The following is a 17,759-nucleotide window of genomic DNA, read 5'->3' on the forward strand; positions in this document are numbered from 1 at the left end:
TTTTCAATTTGCCCCATCTGCACCCGGCCTCATTTCTGTACATGGCTTTGTATCTAATCGCCGCAAGATGCACTATGTGTATTTTCACATGGAAATAAATGTCCGTGGCCAGGGTGAGGAACTGAAAGGATGTCTTTTTGAAACTGATTTAGAAAGACCTACTTTTGTTTACAAAAGAGAAAGATGAATGCAGCATTGTCGAGGATCTTTCAGTTGCACTCTCTGATATAGAGGAAACCTGTAAAAAATTTTTTTTCTCTTGGTCACAGGCATTTCCCCAAACATGTGTTGACCTTCTGCTTGGAGGTCTCCTTAGGGACATTGTCTCAGAAATCTCTGTTGCAGTATTAGAACTGATCACTCATCCCTTTCCACTACTAAATTTTCTCTACTGTGTCACCTTAGGCAATATAAAGTCCTGGTTCACTCTCAGTCACGAGAGCTGGCCCGGTTAAGGGAGAAGTTACGGGAAGGGAGAGATGCCTCCCGCTCATTGAATCAGCATCTCCAGGCCCTCCTCACTCCGGATGAGCCTGACAACTCCCAGGGGCAGGATCTCCGAGAGCAGCTGGCTGAGGGCTGCAGGCTAACGGAGAACCTCATCCACAAACTCAGCGCAGGTAAGGTGGCCACAGGCCCTGATGACCCAAAACTCCAGGCTTATGAGAGACTCCAGACCTCCAGACCTCCACAATGACAGTTGTATTGGTGGTGTTTTTTTCCACTAAACATATGTGGCCATGACATGACCAGGACTTCCTGGGTAAGAACAGAGCTGGGAAACCCATGGGGTTGGAGGTCACAGTATTGCAAATATCCCTCCTTCCTTGATGGAAGGTGGTCTTTGGAACAAGAGGCAGCATCTATCTAGTTTTAAAGGACAGGAAGGAGGCTGTGATGGGAGGGCACTTGTTAGAGTGAAAAGAGCTCTGGACTAAGAATGAAGGTTCCCAGGCTCTATCTTCAGCAATGTCCTTAGTAACTGTTGGTGAATGATTGATTTATCCTCCCTGGGTTTCTCTCCATCTGCAAAGGCAGGCAAATTGTCTCTTGCAAGGGTCTGAAGCATCCAAATGTGGGAACACTTACAACTGCTTTTCAAAATGAGATAAAGCCCCTCGCCATGTGGTGTTGGAGAAGGCACTTGATGTGGGGGCATTTGGTGGTAGGAAGGGCTTCAGACTGGAGCACTCCCCATGCAGAGAATGTCCCTGAATAACACAGTAGAAGCCACTTGGAGGGCCGGTGAAGTCCCCTGATGTATAGAAGATTGTGGGACAAGTTTGCTTGTCCTCTCCTAAGAGAAAGAATTAGTTTCTAAATGTGAATTGTGACAGGACACCAAGCCCGTGCCTGGGAATCAGATCTGTGGCAGGATGGGGGAGACAGCTGCCAAAGTCCAGAGACAGGCTGCACAAGCCTCCAGTGATATGGGGACCAAAAGGTCTTTTCAATATTTGGCCACATCTTGATGGTGGCCCTCCAGATCAGAAATGCATTGCCTGATGGATCAGGAAACGATGCCAGGGCATTTTGTTAAAGATAAAACATGAGAGCTTTCAGTTGAACGGTGACCCATGCCTAGATGTTCATGTCTCTGTGCACATTGGGCTGACTGTGCTTGCAGAGTGTGAAGTAGGAAATATCTGAACGAACACTTCTGTATTCACAGAAAATGATGAAGATGTTTACGTTGAGGAGGCTGAGAAAGTACGGGAATCATGCGCCCCCAGGTAACACTGAATAATCACGAGCAATAATTGTTGCGGGAAGTCAGGGACCCTGGACGGAGGGACTGGCTGAAGCCGCGGCAGAAGAACATAAATTGTGAAGATTTCATGGACATTATCCCTTCCCCAGTCAATACTCTTGTGATTTCCTATGCCTGTCTTTACTTTAATCTCTTAATCCCATCATCTTCGTAAGCTCAGGACCCTGTGATGATTGCATTAACTGCACATATTGTTTGTAGAGCATGTGTATTTGAACAATATGAAATCTGGACACCTTAAGAATAGGATAACAGCGATTTTTAGGGAACAAGGGAGATAACTTCAAAGTTTGACTGTCTGTGGGCCAGGTGGAACAGAGCCATATTTCTCTTATTACCAAAAACAGGTAAGATAAATATTGCTGAATTCTTTCCCCAGTAAGGAATATCAATAATTAACAGCCCTGGGAAAAGAATGCATTCCCAGAGGAGGCCTCTGAATGGCTGCTCTGCCAGTGTCTGCCTTTATGCAGATGTAGATAGGGATGAAACACGCCCTAGTCTCCTGCAGCGCCCTCAGGCTTGCTAGGATTAGGAAATTCCAGCCTGACAAATTCTAGTCAGACTGGTTCTCTGCTCTTGAACCTTGTTTATCAATGACAATGCGTGCACAACTGGACATGGAAGTTCATTAGTGATTCTAGTTTCGCCCTGACCTTGTGATCTCGCCCTGACCTCCTGCCTTGTGATCTTTTGTCACCCTTGAAGCATGTGATCTCTGTGACCCACACCCTATTCATACACTCCCTCCCTTTTGAAAATTGCTAATAAAAACTTGCTGGTTTTACAGCTCATGGGGCATCACGGAACCTGCCGACATCTGATGTCTCCCCCGGACACCCAGCTTTAAAATTTCTCTCTTTTGTACTCTTTCCCTTTATTTCTCAGACCAGCCTATGCTTAGGGAAATAGAAAAGAACCCACGTTGACTATCGGGGGTGGGTTCCCCCGGTAAATAATGGATGGTAAAATATGAAAAAGGTCTAGGAGGCACACCCTCTCTGGCAACTACAATGGGCCAAAAGCCTGCATTCCCCTGGCCACAGTATGTTAAATTCAACCCAGCTTAGACACAGGATGTGGCAGCTGTTATGGTTCTCTGTATGTGCTGAGTGTCATGCCTGTACCATACAGGGATAATTGAGTCTCCATCCTCCTCAGCTCCTATCTGCCCAGTACAATGAACACCAACTACTGTCTTCCTCTTTGGCCCCCATAGCAGCCATGCTCTGTTGCAGAGAGTGGAGGAGTGCCTGTTCCCTCTTAAAGGGAACCTCCTGTTTGCTTTCTGGGACCACTCTCTTATGCCTCCTGTCAAAACTAGCTAGGACCCCCTGGAGTCCAATCCCTCTCTATTTAATCTTCTGTCATGTCTGTGTCACCTGGCTCATCAGGAAGGTACAGAAGGCTGAAGAGAAGGAATTCCCGGAGGACTTGCTGGAGGAATGTGCTCTCACTTGTTCAAATAGCCACGGCCCTTCTGACTCCAGCCAGCCTCACAGGAAAACCAAAATCACATTTGAGGAAGACCAAGTTGACTCTGCGCTGGTTGTAGACAGTGAACCTTCTCATGATGAAGGGGAGGAAGCTCTAAACATTCTCCCAGGTAGCCTCTGTATTCTTTGTCCCTGGTACCTCTGTCTAGGCTGAGGAAGATCAACTCTGAAGATAGGCTCTATACACACAAATTGGTTTGAATCAAAAACTAGGATGGGATACTAAATACATTTATCAGGGAATTTTCCTCTCCTGCTCCACCCATGTCATGCCTCTGTCTCCCTGGGCCCAGTATCAAGTTACTGGACCCCAGGCAAGTGTGACAAACTCATACTCACCTGAGTGCAGGAGGTGTGAAGGGAGTACCTGTCAGGCTTCCCAGTTTTGATTCAGTATCTCTCATCACGTGTAATTATTCATGTGTCCCTAAACAATGTCCATGGAGTTTCTATTCCTTTTTAACGAAACTGGCAGCCTTTCCTTTGTATTTGGAGATATTGTTCCCCAGGTTTCAGTGTTCTCAGCTTCAGTCTTGATTTCCTTTAAGTTAACTTGCTTAGCTGCACAGCCACCTTGAAACCTGGACGGAAACATTTCTTCTTTACCTTGCTGATATGTTTCCATAAAGTAAGGCTGGGCCCTGGTTCTCCACCCCATCAATGGCTGATGTGATGTTTCTTTGTAGCATCGCAGATTCTTTTTTTTCTTTTTTTCTTTGAGATGGAGTCTCACTGTGTCGCCCAGGCTGGAGCGGAGTGGCATGATCTTGGCTTACTGCGACCTCAGCCTGCTGTATTCAAGTGATTCTCCTGCCTCAGCCTCCTGAGTAGCTGGGACCACAAGTGTTCACCACCACACCTGTCCCCACTCTCAAGACATTGGACCCAGGCAGATGTGACAAATTCACACAATTGTGATTTTGACTCATGGATTTGTAGATTTCCTCCTTCATTCTAGTTTCAGTGTCTAAAATCCTTGCAACCAGGAACAAGCTGGGTATTTGATGAGACAGGGCTGAATACTGCAGTTTTTCTCCTAGAAATTGTTTGGGGCATTTGCTTTAAATTGATTGGAAAAATATTGCATAACCCTTTGCACAAATTTGGGACACATGATATTGGGATAACGATGTACCAGAATAGGAATACTTCACCCATAGGCTCAGGGATGAAAACAAAGGAATCTCTGTCAGGACAGACCCTCAGGCCTCATAAAGTATATCTGTCACAGTGTCCTGTTCTCATGCCAAGGAGACTGATATTCCTGTTTTAGGATTGGACAGTGGATTGTTACATGAATAGGGGAATCATCTTAATGTGTCTGTCCCTGTCTGACTAATTGCAGAAATTGAAAAGGATCAAGAAGAGGAAGAAGATCAAGACTCACCATGCCCCAGGTAACTTTGAGTAATTGTGGACATTTAACTTACTGTTGATATCTGGAGATGCCAGATCCAGGGAAAACAGAACATACCTGTTCATTCATTCAGCCAACCATGAAATAGCCATATTAGCAATGTTAAGATTATCAATGTGGAATAATTATTAAGCAGGATTATTAGTTAAAATTAATATTACTGGTGAATATTAATGAAGTGGCCTCTTGTCATTTTACACCTGTATTTGTTTCTCTTGTTAATTCCTTCAAAATTATACTAATCTTTATTCAGTTGACTTGGTTAAACCGATCAATCACATTTTCTGCAGTTTCCTTTTCACTTTAAGTCTTTTTGGCTTAAAGTGAACTCGAGATGCTCATCTAATATCTGCCTCTTTCCCTTTATATTTGCAAATATTTGGGAGCAGGAATGTAAATACAAACAATTTATATCATGCTAAAATTTTGAGAACAAGAGATGTTGAGGTCACAGTAACTCTATCAGTCTATGAAGACACAGGGGCCTGTTGCGTGTGCCATGTCACAGCTCTTTGGTACAGGGATCATTCCGTCTCCTTCCTTTCCAGCTCACTGTCTACCCAGGGCACTGAGCACCTGCTGCTCTCTCTCCTGCTGGAGATAGAGAAGGATTGTTCTCTCTCTGAGGGGACTATCCTTTGCTTCCTCTGGCCCCTGTTGTTGGCCTCTCTGTAGAACCAGTTGGGCACTGTGGTTTCTCTTCCCTTTGATGTTTATCTTCTGTGTTCTTCACCCACCAGGCTGAGCCCAGAGCTGCCAGAGGTGGAGGAGCAGGACGCCCCGCAGGACTGTCTGGATGAAATTTACTTGACTCCTTCCCTTCCCCATGACCTCTCTGACTGCCAGCAGCCTTACAGCAGCACGTTGTGCTCATTGGAGGATCAGCTCGGCTGCTCTGCTCTGGATGTAGCCTGTGAGTACTCCAGCCCGAAGGTCACAAAGCTCCACTGTTCTCCCAGGCAGCCTCTATATATTCTGTTTCCTGTAACTTGTGCAGGTGAGATGGATCATCGCTGCAGGCAGCCCCTATAAATTCAGAGTGTTTTGAATCTGGTTCTTGGATCCAGTTTTAAGCTTAGACATTCAATGGGTGGAACCCCTTTATCTTGTGGCAGGTGATTCCTCTGTCACCCTACCCCTTCTCACAAGAGCAGGCTGTAGGTTTCAAAACAGGCCAGAGAGGGGAATGATGAGGGATCACTGCATACTCTCAGCCACAACAGCTCACCTGGAGAATTTTATATAACAGACTTCATTCCTTAAGATAGGGCATCTCTCTTTTCAGACATTATGTTGAACAGTGCCCTTCTCATCACATATCCTGAACAGCGCCCTTCTCTCTGGCCATCCACCTGTGCCAGCAGTTTTCCCCCATTATTTTGGAGGGCTGTTTCGTGATTCCTATGTTTCAAGCCAGATTCTCTACTACCTCCTCTGAGGTGGCTTCCCTCCACTGAAGCAGTTAGCGTCCCTTCCTCCGTGCATGGCCATGGCTTGCATCCTCTGTAGAGCCCCGTGGTTTCTTTCATGTGTGGGTTTGTGGTTTCAATCATGTGTTGTCTCAGTGCCATGTTCTCATGTAAACCATCAACAGCTAGTGTCCCTGGTCAGGTGCTGGCTTAACTGATGAGCAAAGCACAGTGGTTCTCATCCCCATGATCTCCGGCAAACCCTTCCTGTGAGCAAGTGCCCCTTGAGGTCGCTGTTTCATAGGGTGTGTAAGAAAAAAAACAATTTTCTTTTCTTCTCATTCATTCTGTTTTTTTTTTGTACCATTATTCTGGGAATTTCATGTGGATTGTTAGTTTTACCCATCAAAACTCTTGTAGAAAGAGCAAGTAACTCTGTAGTGTCCCCCATCTGAATATTTTGTCATGAGAGTAGTGACCGAAACTTTTGTCCTCCATTCCATTTTGGTCAGTAAACACCTTTCCTGCTGGAATCATCCTCTTTCGTGTTTTTCATTTCCCCTTGAGTTTCAAATAAGCAAAGGCTTTTGTAGGATCACAGCAATTTATTTGTTTATTTGAGATGGGGTTTCACTCTTTTTTTCTTTTTCTTTCTTTTTTTTTTTTGAAACGGAGTCTTGCTCTGTCGCCCAGGCTGGAGTGCAGTGGCCAGATCTCAGCTCACTGCAAGCTCCGCCTCCCGGGTTCACGCCATTCTCCTGCCTCAGCCTCCCAAGTAGCTGGGACTACAGGCGCCCGCCACCTCGCCCGGCTAGTTTTTTGTACTTTTTAGTAGAGACGGGGTTTCACCGTATTAACCAGGATGGTCTCGATCTCCTGACCTCGTGATCCGCCCGTCTCGGCCTCCCAAAGTGCTGGGATTACAGGCTTGAGCCACCGCGCCCGGCCTTTTTCTTTTTTTTTTATTATACTTTAAGTTTTAGGGTACATGTGCACAACGTGCGGGTTTGTTACATATGTATACATGTGCCATGTTGGTGTGCTGTACCTGTTAATTCATCATTTACATTAGGTATATCTCCTAATGCTATCCCTCCCTCGTCTCCCCACCCCACGACAGCGGGGTTTCACTCTTGTTGCCCAGGCTGGAGTGCAGTGGCACAATCTCTGCTAACTGCAACCTCCGCCTCCTGGGTTCAAGCGATTCTTCTGCCTCAGCCTCCCAAGTAGCTGGGATTACAGGCACCTGCCAGCATGCCAGGCTAATTTTTTTTGTATTTTTTTTAGTACAGATGGGTTTTCATCATGTTGGCCAGGCTGATCTTGAACTCTTGACCTCATGTGATCCACCCACCTCGGCCTCCCAAAGTGCTGGGATTACAGGTGTGAGCCACCGCAGCCGGCCCACAGCAATTCATAAAATGAAATAAAATACATATCGCCCTTGCACCTGTTATATGCCTTGCCCCTGGCCAAGCGAGCTCTGTCCTTGCTATAAACCATTCAGTGCTCATGGGGCACTTGCAAGTGGGTGGTAGCATCTCCATGTTAGAGCTGAGGATGCTGAGGCTCAGCAAGTTCTCTTTGCTCACCCAGGATGCTCCGACTAGTCACAGTGAGAACATGGGCCCCATGTCTGCGTGACTCCATGGTGCAATTGCTGTCATTTCTCTACAGTGGGATCTCTCAGAGACTCAGCTAGGATGATTGCTCAAGCATTTTCCCTTTGTAGCAAATTTGTTGGAAATAATTTCAAGCTGAAACACAAAATTTGCTGGTCTGGTACAAAGAACTTCTGTAGCCCCTCACGTGCATAACCCAGTGATAAATACCTTGGTGCACTTTGTCTGTGAGCAGAACCGGTGGCTCCTCCAGTCCCTCCAGGGGGACCTACAGCTCCAGAAGGCTCTCAGGGAATGAAAGGTGCTGGTCTCTTCCCACCCTGTATCATGTGGGTTTCTGCTCTTAACATGGCAGTCTTGGAGCCCTTGTAAAGTTACTGGGCTCTGTCTCAGACCCCAGCCAGGACCAGGCTCCCATGAGGAGGAAGAGAAATGCTCAGACACATGTCTCAGAAGTGAGATGCCTGTGATATGGGCCAGCTCTGCCAGGGCATCATGAAACTTGGGCCAGGAGAGGCCATATTCATCCATGCAGACAGGCTGAGATGCATGAATGCACTGTCTCAATTATACCAGGAGGCATCTGTGTGTGGGTTCCGATGATAACCTGTGAAGAGTCTGTACTGTTCACAGCTGTGACCCCAGCAGTGGTGCTGGAGTTGATGTGCTCCACCCATCCTCTCGCTTCAGGGAAAGTCACAGTAGAATCAGCGAGAATACAACCTAAATCATAACTTGATCACTTATTGGGACTTTTCCCCACCTGCTCAGCTAATAATATGTAGAGTACTTCAGAAGTTTGAGAACATGTTTTTCATTTTCTCCTGAAAATGCAAACAATATTCACAGTATAATTTTAAGAAGACTTAGTATTCTGAAAAAGAGAGATAAGAGGACCTAACGAAATTAAGTAGTTAGAATTAAAAACACTCCTAGACATTGATTTTAAATCACACATGCAGAGGACAAGAATGGGAAGCCTGGGTTTGACCAGCCTTCCCCAACCAGATTTGTCCTTTTGAGATGTTTCCCCGACTGCCCAATATGAACTACCATGAAGTCGCATTGAGTGTCCTGAGTGATGGTTAATGATCAGTAAACTGTGCCCTGAGCAGCTAAGGAAGCCACATGAGGCGGAGTGAAGGGTTCAGGGGCACCAAGTCCCAGATGCTGGAAGGGACACCGTGCAGGGCTGTGCCGGGGAGGAGCCAGCCTGACTCCAGGGAAGAGTCTGTATGAGGGAGTGGTGAGAGGTGATGCTGGATAGGAACATGGGACAGAAGTTAGAAGGAGCACAAAGGCAGGGCAAGGGGGGAGAGTTGCACGGTGTGCAGTGGAGAGTTTTCAGAAGCAGAGTAGGGACATGGAAAGAATGGGACTTCTGGGCAATAAAATCGCTGAGACAATTGGTAGTGTGAAGATGGCAGAATCAGAGATAGCAGTTGGGGGCATGTATGAAGCCAGGCATCAGTGATGAGTCTGTGCTCTCAGGAAGATGAAGGAGAACAGATTCACGGAAGGCATTTTTAAGAAAGCCTAGAGAAACCTTGATGAGAATGTGGATGTGCAGAGGGGAGGAGAGAGAGGAGCCCTGCAGCAACGTGGATCAACCCCTGCAGGCCCCGTCCTTCTTCTGAGGCAGATCTGGACTGGCGTGAGGCCACCGGAAGTCTTTCCTTAGTCCACTTTCTGCGAGTGTGATTTCCTCTTCCTGTGGAAATAGCGATAATTTTTATGAGGGGTGCTGCCTGGACCCCACTGGAGGAGCGGGTAAGATGAGGACTGTACTCGGTGTTATCTCCCTACAGAACCACACACGCTGATCGGTGATACCTGTGGCCCCTAAGTGTCCGTGAGGGGACTGGTCCCTCTACAACATTGCTTATGGCTGCGGACACCCACTATATGGCAACAAGATGTATATGTGTGGGTAGGTGGTAAAGTAATTATAGGCAATGGAAATTCAAAATGTTTCAGAACTCCAAAAAGTTCACCTATGTAGTATTTGGTCTGTTGCACGGGGTCCCAAGCCCCCGGGGCTGTGGTCAGCTACCTGTCCTGGGCCTATTAGGCACCAGGCGGCACAGCAGGATATGAGCAGCCAGCAAGCGAGCATTCCAGCCTGAGCCTCGCCTCCTATCAGATCAGCGGTGGCATTAGATTCTCATAGAAGCACAAACCCTATTGTGAACTGTGCATGAAAGGGATCTAGATTGTGCGCTCCTTATGAGAATTTAATTAATGCCTGATGATCTGAGGTGGAACAGTTTCATCCCAAAATAATCCTCCTCTTTTCACGTCCACCAACCCTGGTCTGTGGAAAAATTGTCTTCCACGAAACCAGTCCCTGGGGCAAAGAAGCTTGGAGACTGCTGGTCTACAATGTCCCAAAAGCCTTTTCTATGGTTCCTTCCCAAAGCCTGGAGGCTCTGAGTCTTCCCCTGTTCTTATACTCCTGTGTGTTGAGAAAAACAGCATTTCCTATGCCCTGAAGGCTCTCCAGAACATTCTTTCTAGGCTGCAGGATGGAGATTAATAATAACAGAATAATCGGCATGGCCTTGTTAGCCAATCCAAAGCCGTCTGGGCTGAAGTGGGGGTTTTTCACTTCAGGCACATCCAGCCCTGGGTACCTTCCATCTCAGCATCCCCGGGCACAGACAGGAAGTGACATCACCCCATTTACATGATGTCTGTCTTTGTGGCCTGGGCCACTGGGTGGCTCACCTCAGAGGCAGGGACACCAGAGATAGGTGTTCTGGGCATGATTAAAAAAGGGAAAAGTGAGAGCGTTCCTACTGAAACCCCTTCTCCTTTCAGCTCCCACCCAGGCGGACTGTCCTTACGGACCTTGGAGCGGAGACTTGAGCCACCACCTGTCAGAGGTGCAGGCTTCACAGGCACAGTCAGGGCTGAGAACCCTGGTGCCCAATTGTCTGCGACTGCAGCTGGATCAAGGGTTTGACTGTGGCTATGGCTTAGCCAGGCGGGGCGTTTCCTCCGCCACCTGCAGCTTCACAGCCAACGGTGATGCTGGGAAGCAATGGCCCTTCCAAGGTAGGGAAGGAAAGGGGACCAGGAAGCTCTAATCTGGGTGTTGGTGATCATGGTGCTGTGAGGGGAGGAGGCCATGGGGTCTCTTCGTGCTCCCTCAGAGTCAAGTAGAAATCCACAATGTTCCAACCCAGTGAGGTGAGCAAGAGCCTGGGGTTTAGGATCAAATCTGCTCTCAGGTCCTGGGTTTAACCCTTACTCATTATTCACCTCGGCCAAGTCATTTGTGGTGTTGGCATTTACATCTCAGTTCTGTCATCTGAGAGGCCTGAAAAATAACATCTACATTCAATCATTGTTGATAGCATTAATTATGATAATTTCCAAATGGCTAATTCAATAAAAATTACTCAATAAATCTATGAATACATGTTATCTAATTCTGTTATCTTTCTGATAAATTAGCATTTAGGACATGACTTCACATGCAGTTTCATCTGAGGAGGAGTAACTGTTAGGATCTCTACTTTCTAGGGACCCCCTTCCTGTGTTTTCTTAGAAAGTCTCTTTTGCCAGTTTTCTTCCTCTTCGTCAGCATCCCTTTTTAAGTCAATTTTCCGCTATTGAGCACTTTCAGTAACAACATATTAGGCACATTCAGTAAAAGCACAAACCCTGGGCCCGCAAGTCAGTTGCCTGGCATATCCAGCTTCTTGCTCTGTTTCTTCCCCTCATTTTGAAATAAAGGAATAAAAGGGCAACCTTCTCATGGAAAGTGTACAAATCTGTGTCTTTTCTGAAACTCCATTTAGTTCATCATCTCCACTCACGTCCACAGTCATATCCTCAGTTTGATTCTCACAGGGATCCACTTCTGCTCAGATTTCCTTAAAACCCAGGTCGTGTTCATCCTACTCTCTGTCCTACTCAATATCTCCTCCTGGAGCCCCCGAGTGTGCTCCTCTGTCAGGCGATGCCCTCAACTGAGGAATAAGGAGACCCAAGTCCTCAGGAGGAGGGAGGGTCACGTGAGGTAATGAGCACCATCTGGGTCCCTGCAGAAGACACACGGAAGATGCTCAGTGAGTGTCGGGGGATGCATAGTCCCTGACGTGCCCTGATAACTTCTAGTATTTAAACTGATTTCTTCCCACTGATGTCTCTTTTGCTTCTCCGTGGATTCCCAGTCAGGACTCACCCCTCTGGCTCCAACACTCTAACCTGCTGGCTTTCCCAGGAGTCCAGAGCACTAACCAGGCTCCAGGAAAGAGGACAGAGTGAATGCCTTTTGTTTCATTCTCCTTTACCTGGTGACTTCTCCCTGCTGTCTAATAGGGCATTTGTTTCTCACCATGTCTTCTCTCTCTCGTTCGTCTTATTTTTCTAAAAGTTTTTTGAATTTCAATGGACCAGATTATAATGTTAGTGATTATAATGTTAATTCAACATCTTCCACATCCCTGTGTAATTTCTTCCAATAGATTTTTATATATAAATATATGCATTTATGTCATTTGTCATATACATTATGCATATTTGGCATGTGTTTTTAATAAAATGTATATATATGCAATATACGTATGATCATTTCATCAATATCCCACGTTTAGCCTTCCCAATTCTTTTCTCTCATATATTCATTTAACGTTGATTTTGCTTGATTTTTAGAATCTCCTCCCTCCCAAAACACAGCCTGTTTCCAGTGTGATTTCCTTGCCTTTGCCGTATCTACCTGGAAGCTATTGTGTTTATTAATCCTAAGTTTCTTGAATATGTTTGTCAATTGGCATCACCTTTTCCTCCTGGCAATCTTGTCATTACTGGGTGATGCATGAAAAATCAACAATACAGAAAATACAAAAATGTATTCCTTGGCTTCCCTTTACCCCTTGGACTTTCTTGCCCAAGGCCACTTTCCTTCTCTGATGTTCCTCTTGGGTGGAAGAGAAAGTCACAGTAAGATCATGGATGACAGTGAACGCTGTTGGGTGTGGTTTCATTTTCAGAGCTGGGTTTAGAGCTTTCCCTTGGAATGAAGAACCCTCCCCAGCTGGAAGGTGAGGCTCTTGAAGGCTCAGCTGACAACACACATGGGCATCAAGTCATTGGCCACATTCATGCTGCAAGTGTCCTAAAACCAAAGATGATCAAAAGAAAACTGCTGTTCAGCAAGTGGAGACTGGCATGCAGATTCCCTGGCCTGCAAGCTTAGGCTACGAAGGTAATCACATCTATGGCTGTTAGCTGCACTCGCTCCTTATTTCTGTCTATGATGACAGCTCATTCTCCCATTGCTTTTCTGTTCCCTATTTGTTCTCTCCAGCAACTGCTATCACGTCTGACTGGTCTTACCTCTGTGTCTCATGGGCTGCCACCCTGCCAAGACCTTCCATTCCCATCTCCATCTGCTCTTTGCTCTCTGAACTCTGCTCTGTTCCCACTGCTACTGTCTTGGGAGTCCCTCTCGCTTCAGAGTTTTGTTGGTCTAGATATTGAGAATATTGCTAAAATGCCTTAAGGTGTAACCAGGTGTGGAATCAACTTCAGGGAATTGGGAAAATAAGTTGGGCCAAGGTTACAATCCTCACTCTCTGTTTGCTAACTTCATGTAGACTCTCTTGTTTTTCCTTTCTTTCCTGAGCCCCTTGGAAAGAATACTTATGATTATATTTCTCTTTTTTCATGTTTTATTTGTAACCAACCAAACAAGCAGCAATGAAATAATATTTCTTTGTAAAACTTTATTCCTGTCCTAGCCAAGGTGACCCAACAGCCTCTCATGACTGTTGAGACCTCCAGACTGGAGCTTTTTTTCTCCCTCCTTCCAAACGCTATTGAAAGGGCCTGAGGCTGGGCTGTAGTTCCCAGGTGGTTAATAGCAACCCATGTGGCCTTAGTTTAATCTTAGCTCTGTGGCATCACTGATCCTGTGTTGTGAAAGGCAGAACTGGACGTAGATGTGGTCTGAGGTCCCTGCTAATTCTCACATCCAGGATTCTTTCTGGGCCCCTCCCACTCCTCCCTTAAAAGACTGGGGCATGGTGTTGTAAGGGGGTGGGTTTCTCTGCAAAGGGTCCTCTCCTTCTGCAGTGCTCTGTTTCTGAGCATGCATGGTTGATGCTGAGCACATCCTCACTGGGAAGTGTGAAAAGCAATCATTTTGCTCCAAACAGAGCTAATCAAGAAGGAAGGTACTGATGTTGCCAGTTGCTGGTGGGGTCCCTACATTCTGCACCCCAGGCTGACTGCAAGTTCTGGGGTGTTTCTTCTCACTTGTGGATGGCACCTGCCACTTCAGCCAGCCTGAGGCTTGGCCTTCAGCTGGTCCTCCCAGCAGGAGCTCAGTTTGCCCCTGGGTTATCCCCACTTAGCAGTCCCTCCAGACTCAGCCAGACAGGATGAGACAAAGATGCTCATTTGATTTTTTTCTCCCTCTCCCCTACAGGTACCAAATACTACTTGAAAGGATGAAAAGGATGAAAAGATGTCATCAAAGTAGTTTTTTCACTTGTTGAAAAAGACTAAAACAGCAAAGCAAGTTCAAGATCAAACACAACACTGCAGGGATCCTTTGCTGAGGAGTGAACTTAAGACCATGAAATGCTATTGATGATTTTAACCCACGGGGCCCCTTTGATTTGAGAAGCCACAGCCCTTCCCCCTCCAATTGTGATCAATTGTGATCAGTATCTAAGGAGACCAATGCCCAGACGGACAAACAGCATTGAGAGGCCGTAACCCTGCTTCTCTCAATTCCTATCCTGTAGAGAACAGGACTCAGGAGCTCCTGGCAGGAGACAGTGTGTCACCTAGGACTCTGCCAGTGCAGAGTATGAACAATGCCGTGTTCTTGCTGAAAATGCTTAGCCTGAGTTTCTTAGGAGGTAATCACCAGACAACTGCAGAATGTAGAACACTGAGCAGGACAACTGACCTGTCTCCTTCACACAGTCCATGTCACCACTAATCACACAACAAAAAGGAGAAGAGACATTTTGGGTTTAAAAAGAATAGAAAGATAATGTAGCTACACTTCTGTAGTTATTTTGAACCCAAAGTATCTCCTCATCTTTTTGTTGTTGTCATTGATTGTGGTGACATGGACTTGTTTGTAGAGGACAGGTCAGCTGTCTGGCTCAATGTTCTACATTCTGACATCTGAAAATGTCCTCATGATTGAATTCAGCCTAAATGTTTTGCTGGGAACACTGCAGAGTCACTACTGTGAGTTTCCTACCTCAGCCCATCTGCGGGCAGAGAAGATCCAGTATGTCCATCGCCATTATCGTGATACTAGGACTGGTCACTTGGTTAAGGAGGGGTCTAGGAGATCTTTCGCTTATAAAGGCACCTTATTTATAATTAATTTGGAAAGTGGCATGAAAAAGTATAAATATTGTGTATTCTAACGATCTTCCTCTGAACAGTTTATCATCAATCACCCCTGCCTGTGTCAGTTATTATATTTATGTTTGTACATTGGAAATTTTCTATCTCAATGATTAGTATATACTTGTTTTTGCTGGCATTCTGTCATAAAAAGAATATTCCCTGCACAAATTTTAACTTTCATCCCAAATTAATTTTAGTCTGTTAATGTTAGAATGTTTAAGTTTTGCTCTTTGAGGAAGACGCGGTCATAGGTGTTGCGGATCCCTGATCTGCATGCTCCTGCTCCTGGCTCACCGCTGCTTGCTGTCACCCAGGAACAAGTCGGTAAGGAAGCCGCGCAGCAGCCATGGCTTTTAAAGATACCGGAAAAACACCCATGGAGCTGGAGGTGGAATTCACCAAATTCGAATTACTCTAATCAGCTGCAATGTAAAATCCCTGGAGAAGGTGTGTGCTGACTTGATCAGAGGAGCAAAGGCAAATAATCTCAAAGTGAAATGACCAGTTCGAATGCCTCCCAAGACTTTGAGAATCATTACAAGAAAAACTACTTGTGGTAAAGGTTCTAAGACATGGGATCATTTCCAGATGAAAATCCACAATCAACTCATTGACTTGCAGAGTCCTTCTGAGATTGTTAAGCAGATTACCTCCATCAGTATTGAGCCAGAAGTTGAGGCGGAAGTCACCATTGCAGATGCTTAAGTCAACTATTTTAATAAATTGATTACCAGCTGTTAAAAAAAAAAGAATGTTTAAGTTTTAAATCTGTTTAATTAAAAGGTTTTGGCCTATCACTCTGGCCTGGTGGATTTTTTACATATAATATTTTAAGCTTTTACTATAATGTTTGGTTTTGGTGGATAAAAATATGGATTAATAAAAACATTCTTATTTCCCTGTTTATATCTAAACTCTTCCATATTTTTGTCTATATTTACCATATGTTGTAGAGTGTATTTACTGTATTTCCTTGTTGATGTGATTTGTTTTCTTTGTGTGTGTGTTTGTGTGTCTGTGTGTGTGCCTTTTGTTTATTTAGGAAGAGTTGTATAGCGCATGCTTAACAGTGCACTAAAAACATTTTAACATCACTAGTCCCCTTTTAACTTGACACACTACTAATATATGGTTTATAAATGTTAAATTGTATCTTTCATCTTCAAATCTTTGTCACTATGACAATCAAAGACATTATTTTCCTCTTCTCTGACCTCTTTACCTGCCATTTCTTATAGTGTTAGTTCAACCCAAGCATATACCAGTGACAGCCTGTGTTTCCCACCTTGTCTCCACCTTGGCTTTTGGTTTAGATCCACAATGAAATAGATGCTCACGAGCTATGCAAAAGCGCATGTCCTAGGCATCACTTGTTGAGAGGAATTCGTCCTTAACAGAGTCCTCATCAGGGAATCAGGTCTCGCTGAGTTTTGCTTAATCACCTTTTCCCACTACCTTGGTACATGGATCGCATCACTGGATTTAAGGTACTTGCCAAAAATGATTTTTCTTGAGGTTTTAGGAAATATTGTCTTGCTTTGGGTACAGACATGAGGTGTGTTCTCATTCTGGGATTCTACTTTGTTCTACCAGGACCTCTAATTTCTGCCAGTTACTTCATTCACTCTCTTCACCATGAGTCTCCAGAGGGTGATTCCTTTGTCCAGGCCTCTTCCTCCCTCTCCCTGCAATTCTGCCTTTCTGAGGTTGGCACCTGTGGTCCTCTGCACTTGTTACTTTCAATTAGGAAACCCCTAATTGGTTAAGTTTTAAGAGTTAGTTTGAAATTCAGCTATTAACCTATCCTAATTCTTCAAAGGCAGAACTTCAATAGTATAAAAAAGGAGACAGAATTACGTAATAGAGCACCCCCATAATCACTGGCCAGCTTCAACAATTATCATTAAATAGCTGAACTTTTAAAACTACACCCCTAATTGGTTGACATTTCCGCTTCCTTTTCCCTTCCTTTCAATTCCTCAGCAGCAGGTCTCTAATCTACCAGGTCTCAGGCGTGGTCTGTGTTTCTCCACACACTCTTTCTGTGGATGACTTTTCCTGTGTTCTGTCATGAACAGGCCCTCCCCGCTGTCCTGGCCTCTATTTGAATAGTGTTTCCTGCTCCCTCTGCTGTTGTGTGGCTCCCAGACCTGGCTAACTAAAATCATCTGAGGGCCACAGTGTTCCCTAGCCCTGGTTGTTGGGGGACAGGGTTATGGGTGGGATTTCTGACTCTGTGTTAATCCTTAGGGCTTTGAAATGTATGTGGAGAAATTCAGCTGTTATCCTATCCTAATTCTTCGAAGGCAGAACTTCAATAGTATAAAAAAGGAGACAGAATTATGTAATGGAGCTCCCCTATAATCACTGGCCAGCTTCAGCAATGATCATTGAATAGCTGAACTTTTAAAACTACAAAACTTCCTACTTAACCTATGTAATGTGTATGTACATATATGTTAATATACGTGTGTATATGTATATGGCATGTATGTGTGTGTATATATATAAACTTGGACATGAGATTATGGAGGCGGAAATTCCTAAGATGGAAAGGTGGATACCCAGGAAAGCATTTCGTTCTTATTAGGCCTTTTCCTCCTCTGGCCTTTGGTTGATTGAATGAGGCCCACCCACCATAGGGAGGGCAATCTGCTT

At 45.2% G+C, this 17,759-nt stretch overlaps 1 protein-coding gene and 1 pseudogene across 2 annotated transcripts in view; both read left to right on the plus strand.

Moving 5' to 3' along the window:
• The window catches only part of LOC101018512 (putative neuroblastoma breakpoint family member 7), an 80,428-nt gene extending 64,578 nt beyond the window's left edge, over positions 1-15,850 (plus strand). For both annotated transcript variants that reach the window (XM_031652795.1, XM_031652792.1), the window contains 8 exons: positions 406-620; positions 1,673-1,733; positions 3,166-3,377; positions 4,613-4,664; positions 5,425-5,597; positions 10,536-10,772; positions 12,716-12,930; positions 14,155-15,850. In XM_031652795.1, coding sequence (XP_031508655.1) covers positions 406-620; positions 1,673-1,733; positions 3,166-3,377; positions 4,613-4,664; positions 5,425-5,597; positions 10,536-10,772; positions 12,716-12,921 — 1,156 coding nt within the window. In that variant the 3' untranslated portion in view covers positions 12,922-12,930; positions 14,155-15,850. The remainder of the gene's footprint in view (positions 1-405; positions 621-1,672; positions 1,734-3,165; positions 3,378-4,612; positions 4,665-5,424; positions 5,598-10,535; positions 10,773-12,715; positions 12,931-14,154) is intronic.
• Positions 15,448-15,850, plus strand: LOC101014696 (annotated as a pseudogene).
• Positions 15,851-17,759: the final 1,909 nt, after the last annotated feature.

This window comes from Papio anubis, chromosome 1 (genome assembly GCF_008728515.1).
Source record: "Papio anubis isolate 15944 chromosome 1, Panubis1.0, whole genome shotgun sequence".
Classification (NCBI taxonomy): domain Eukaryota; kingdom Metazoa; phylum Chordata; class Mammalia; order Primates; family Cercopithecidae; genus Papio; species Papio anubis.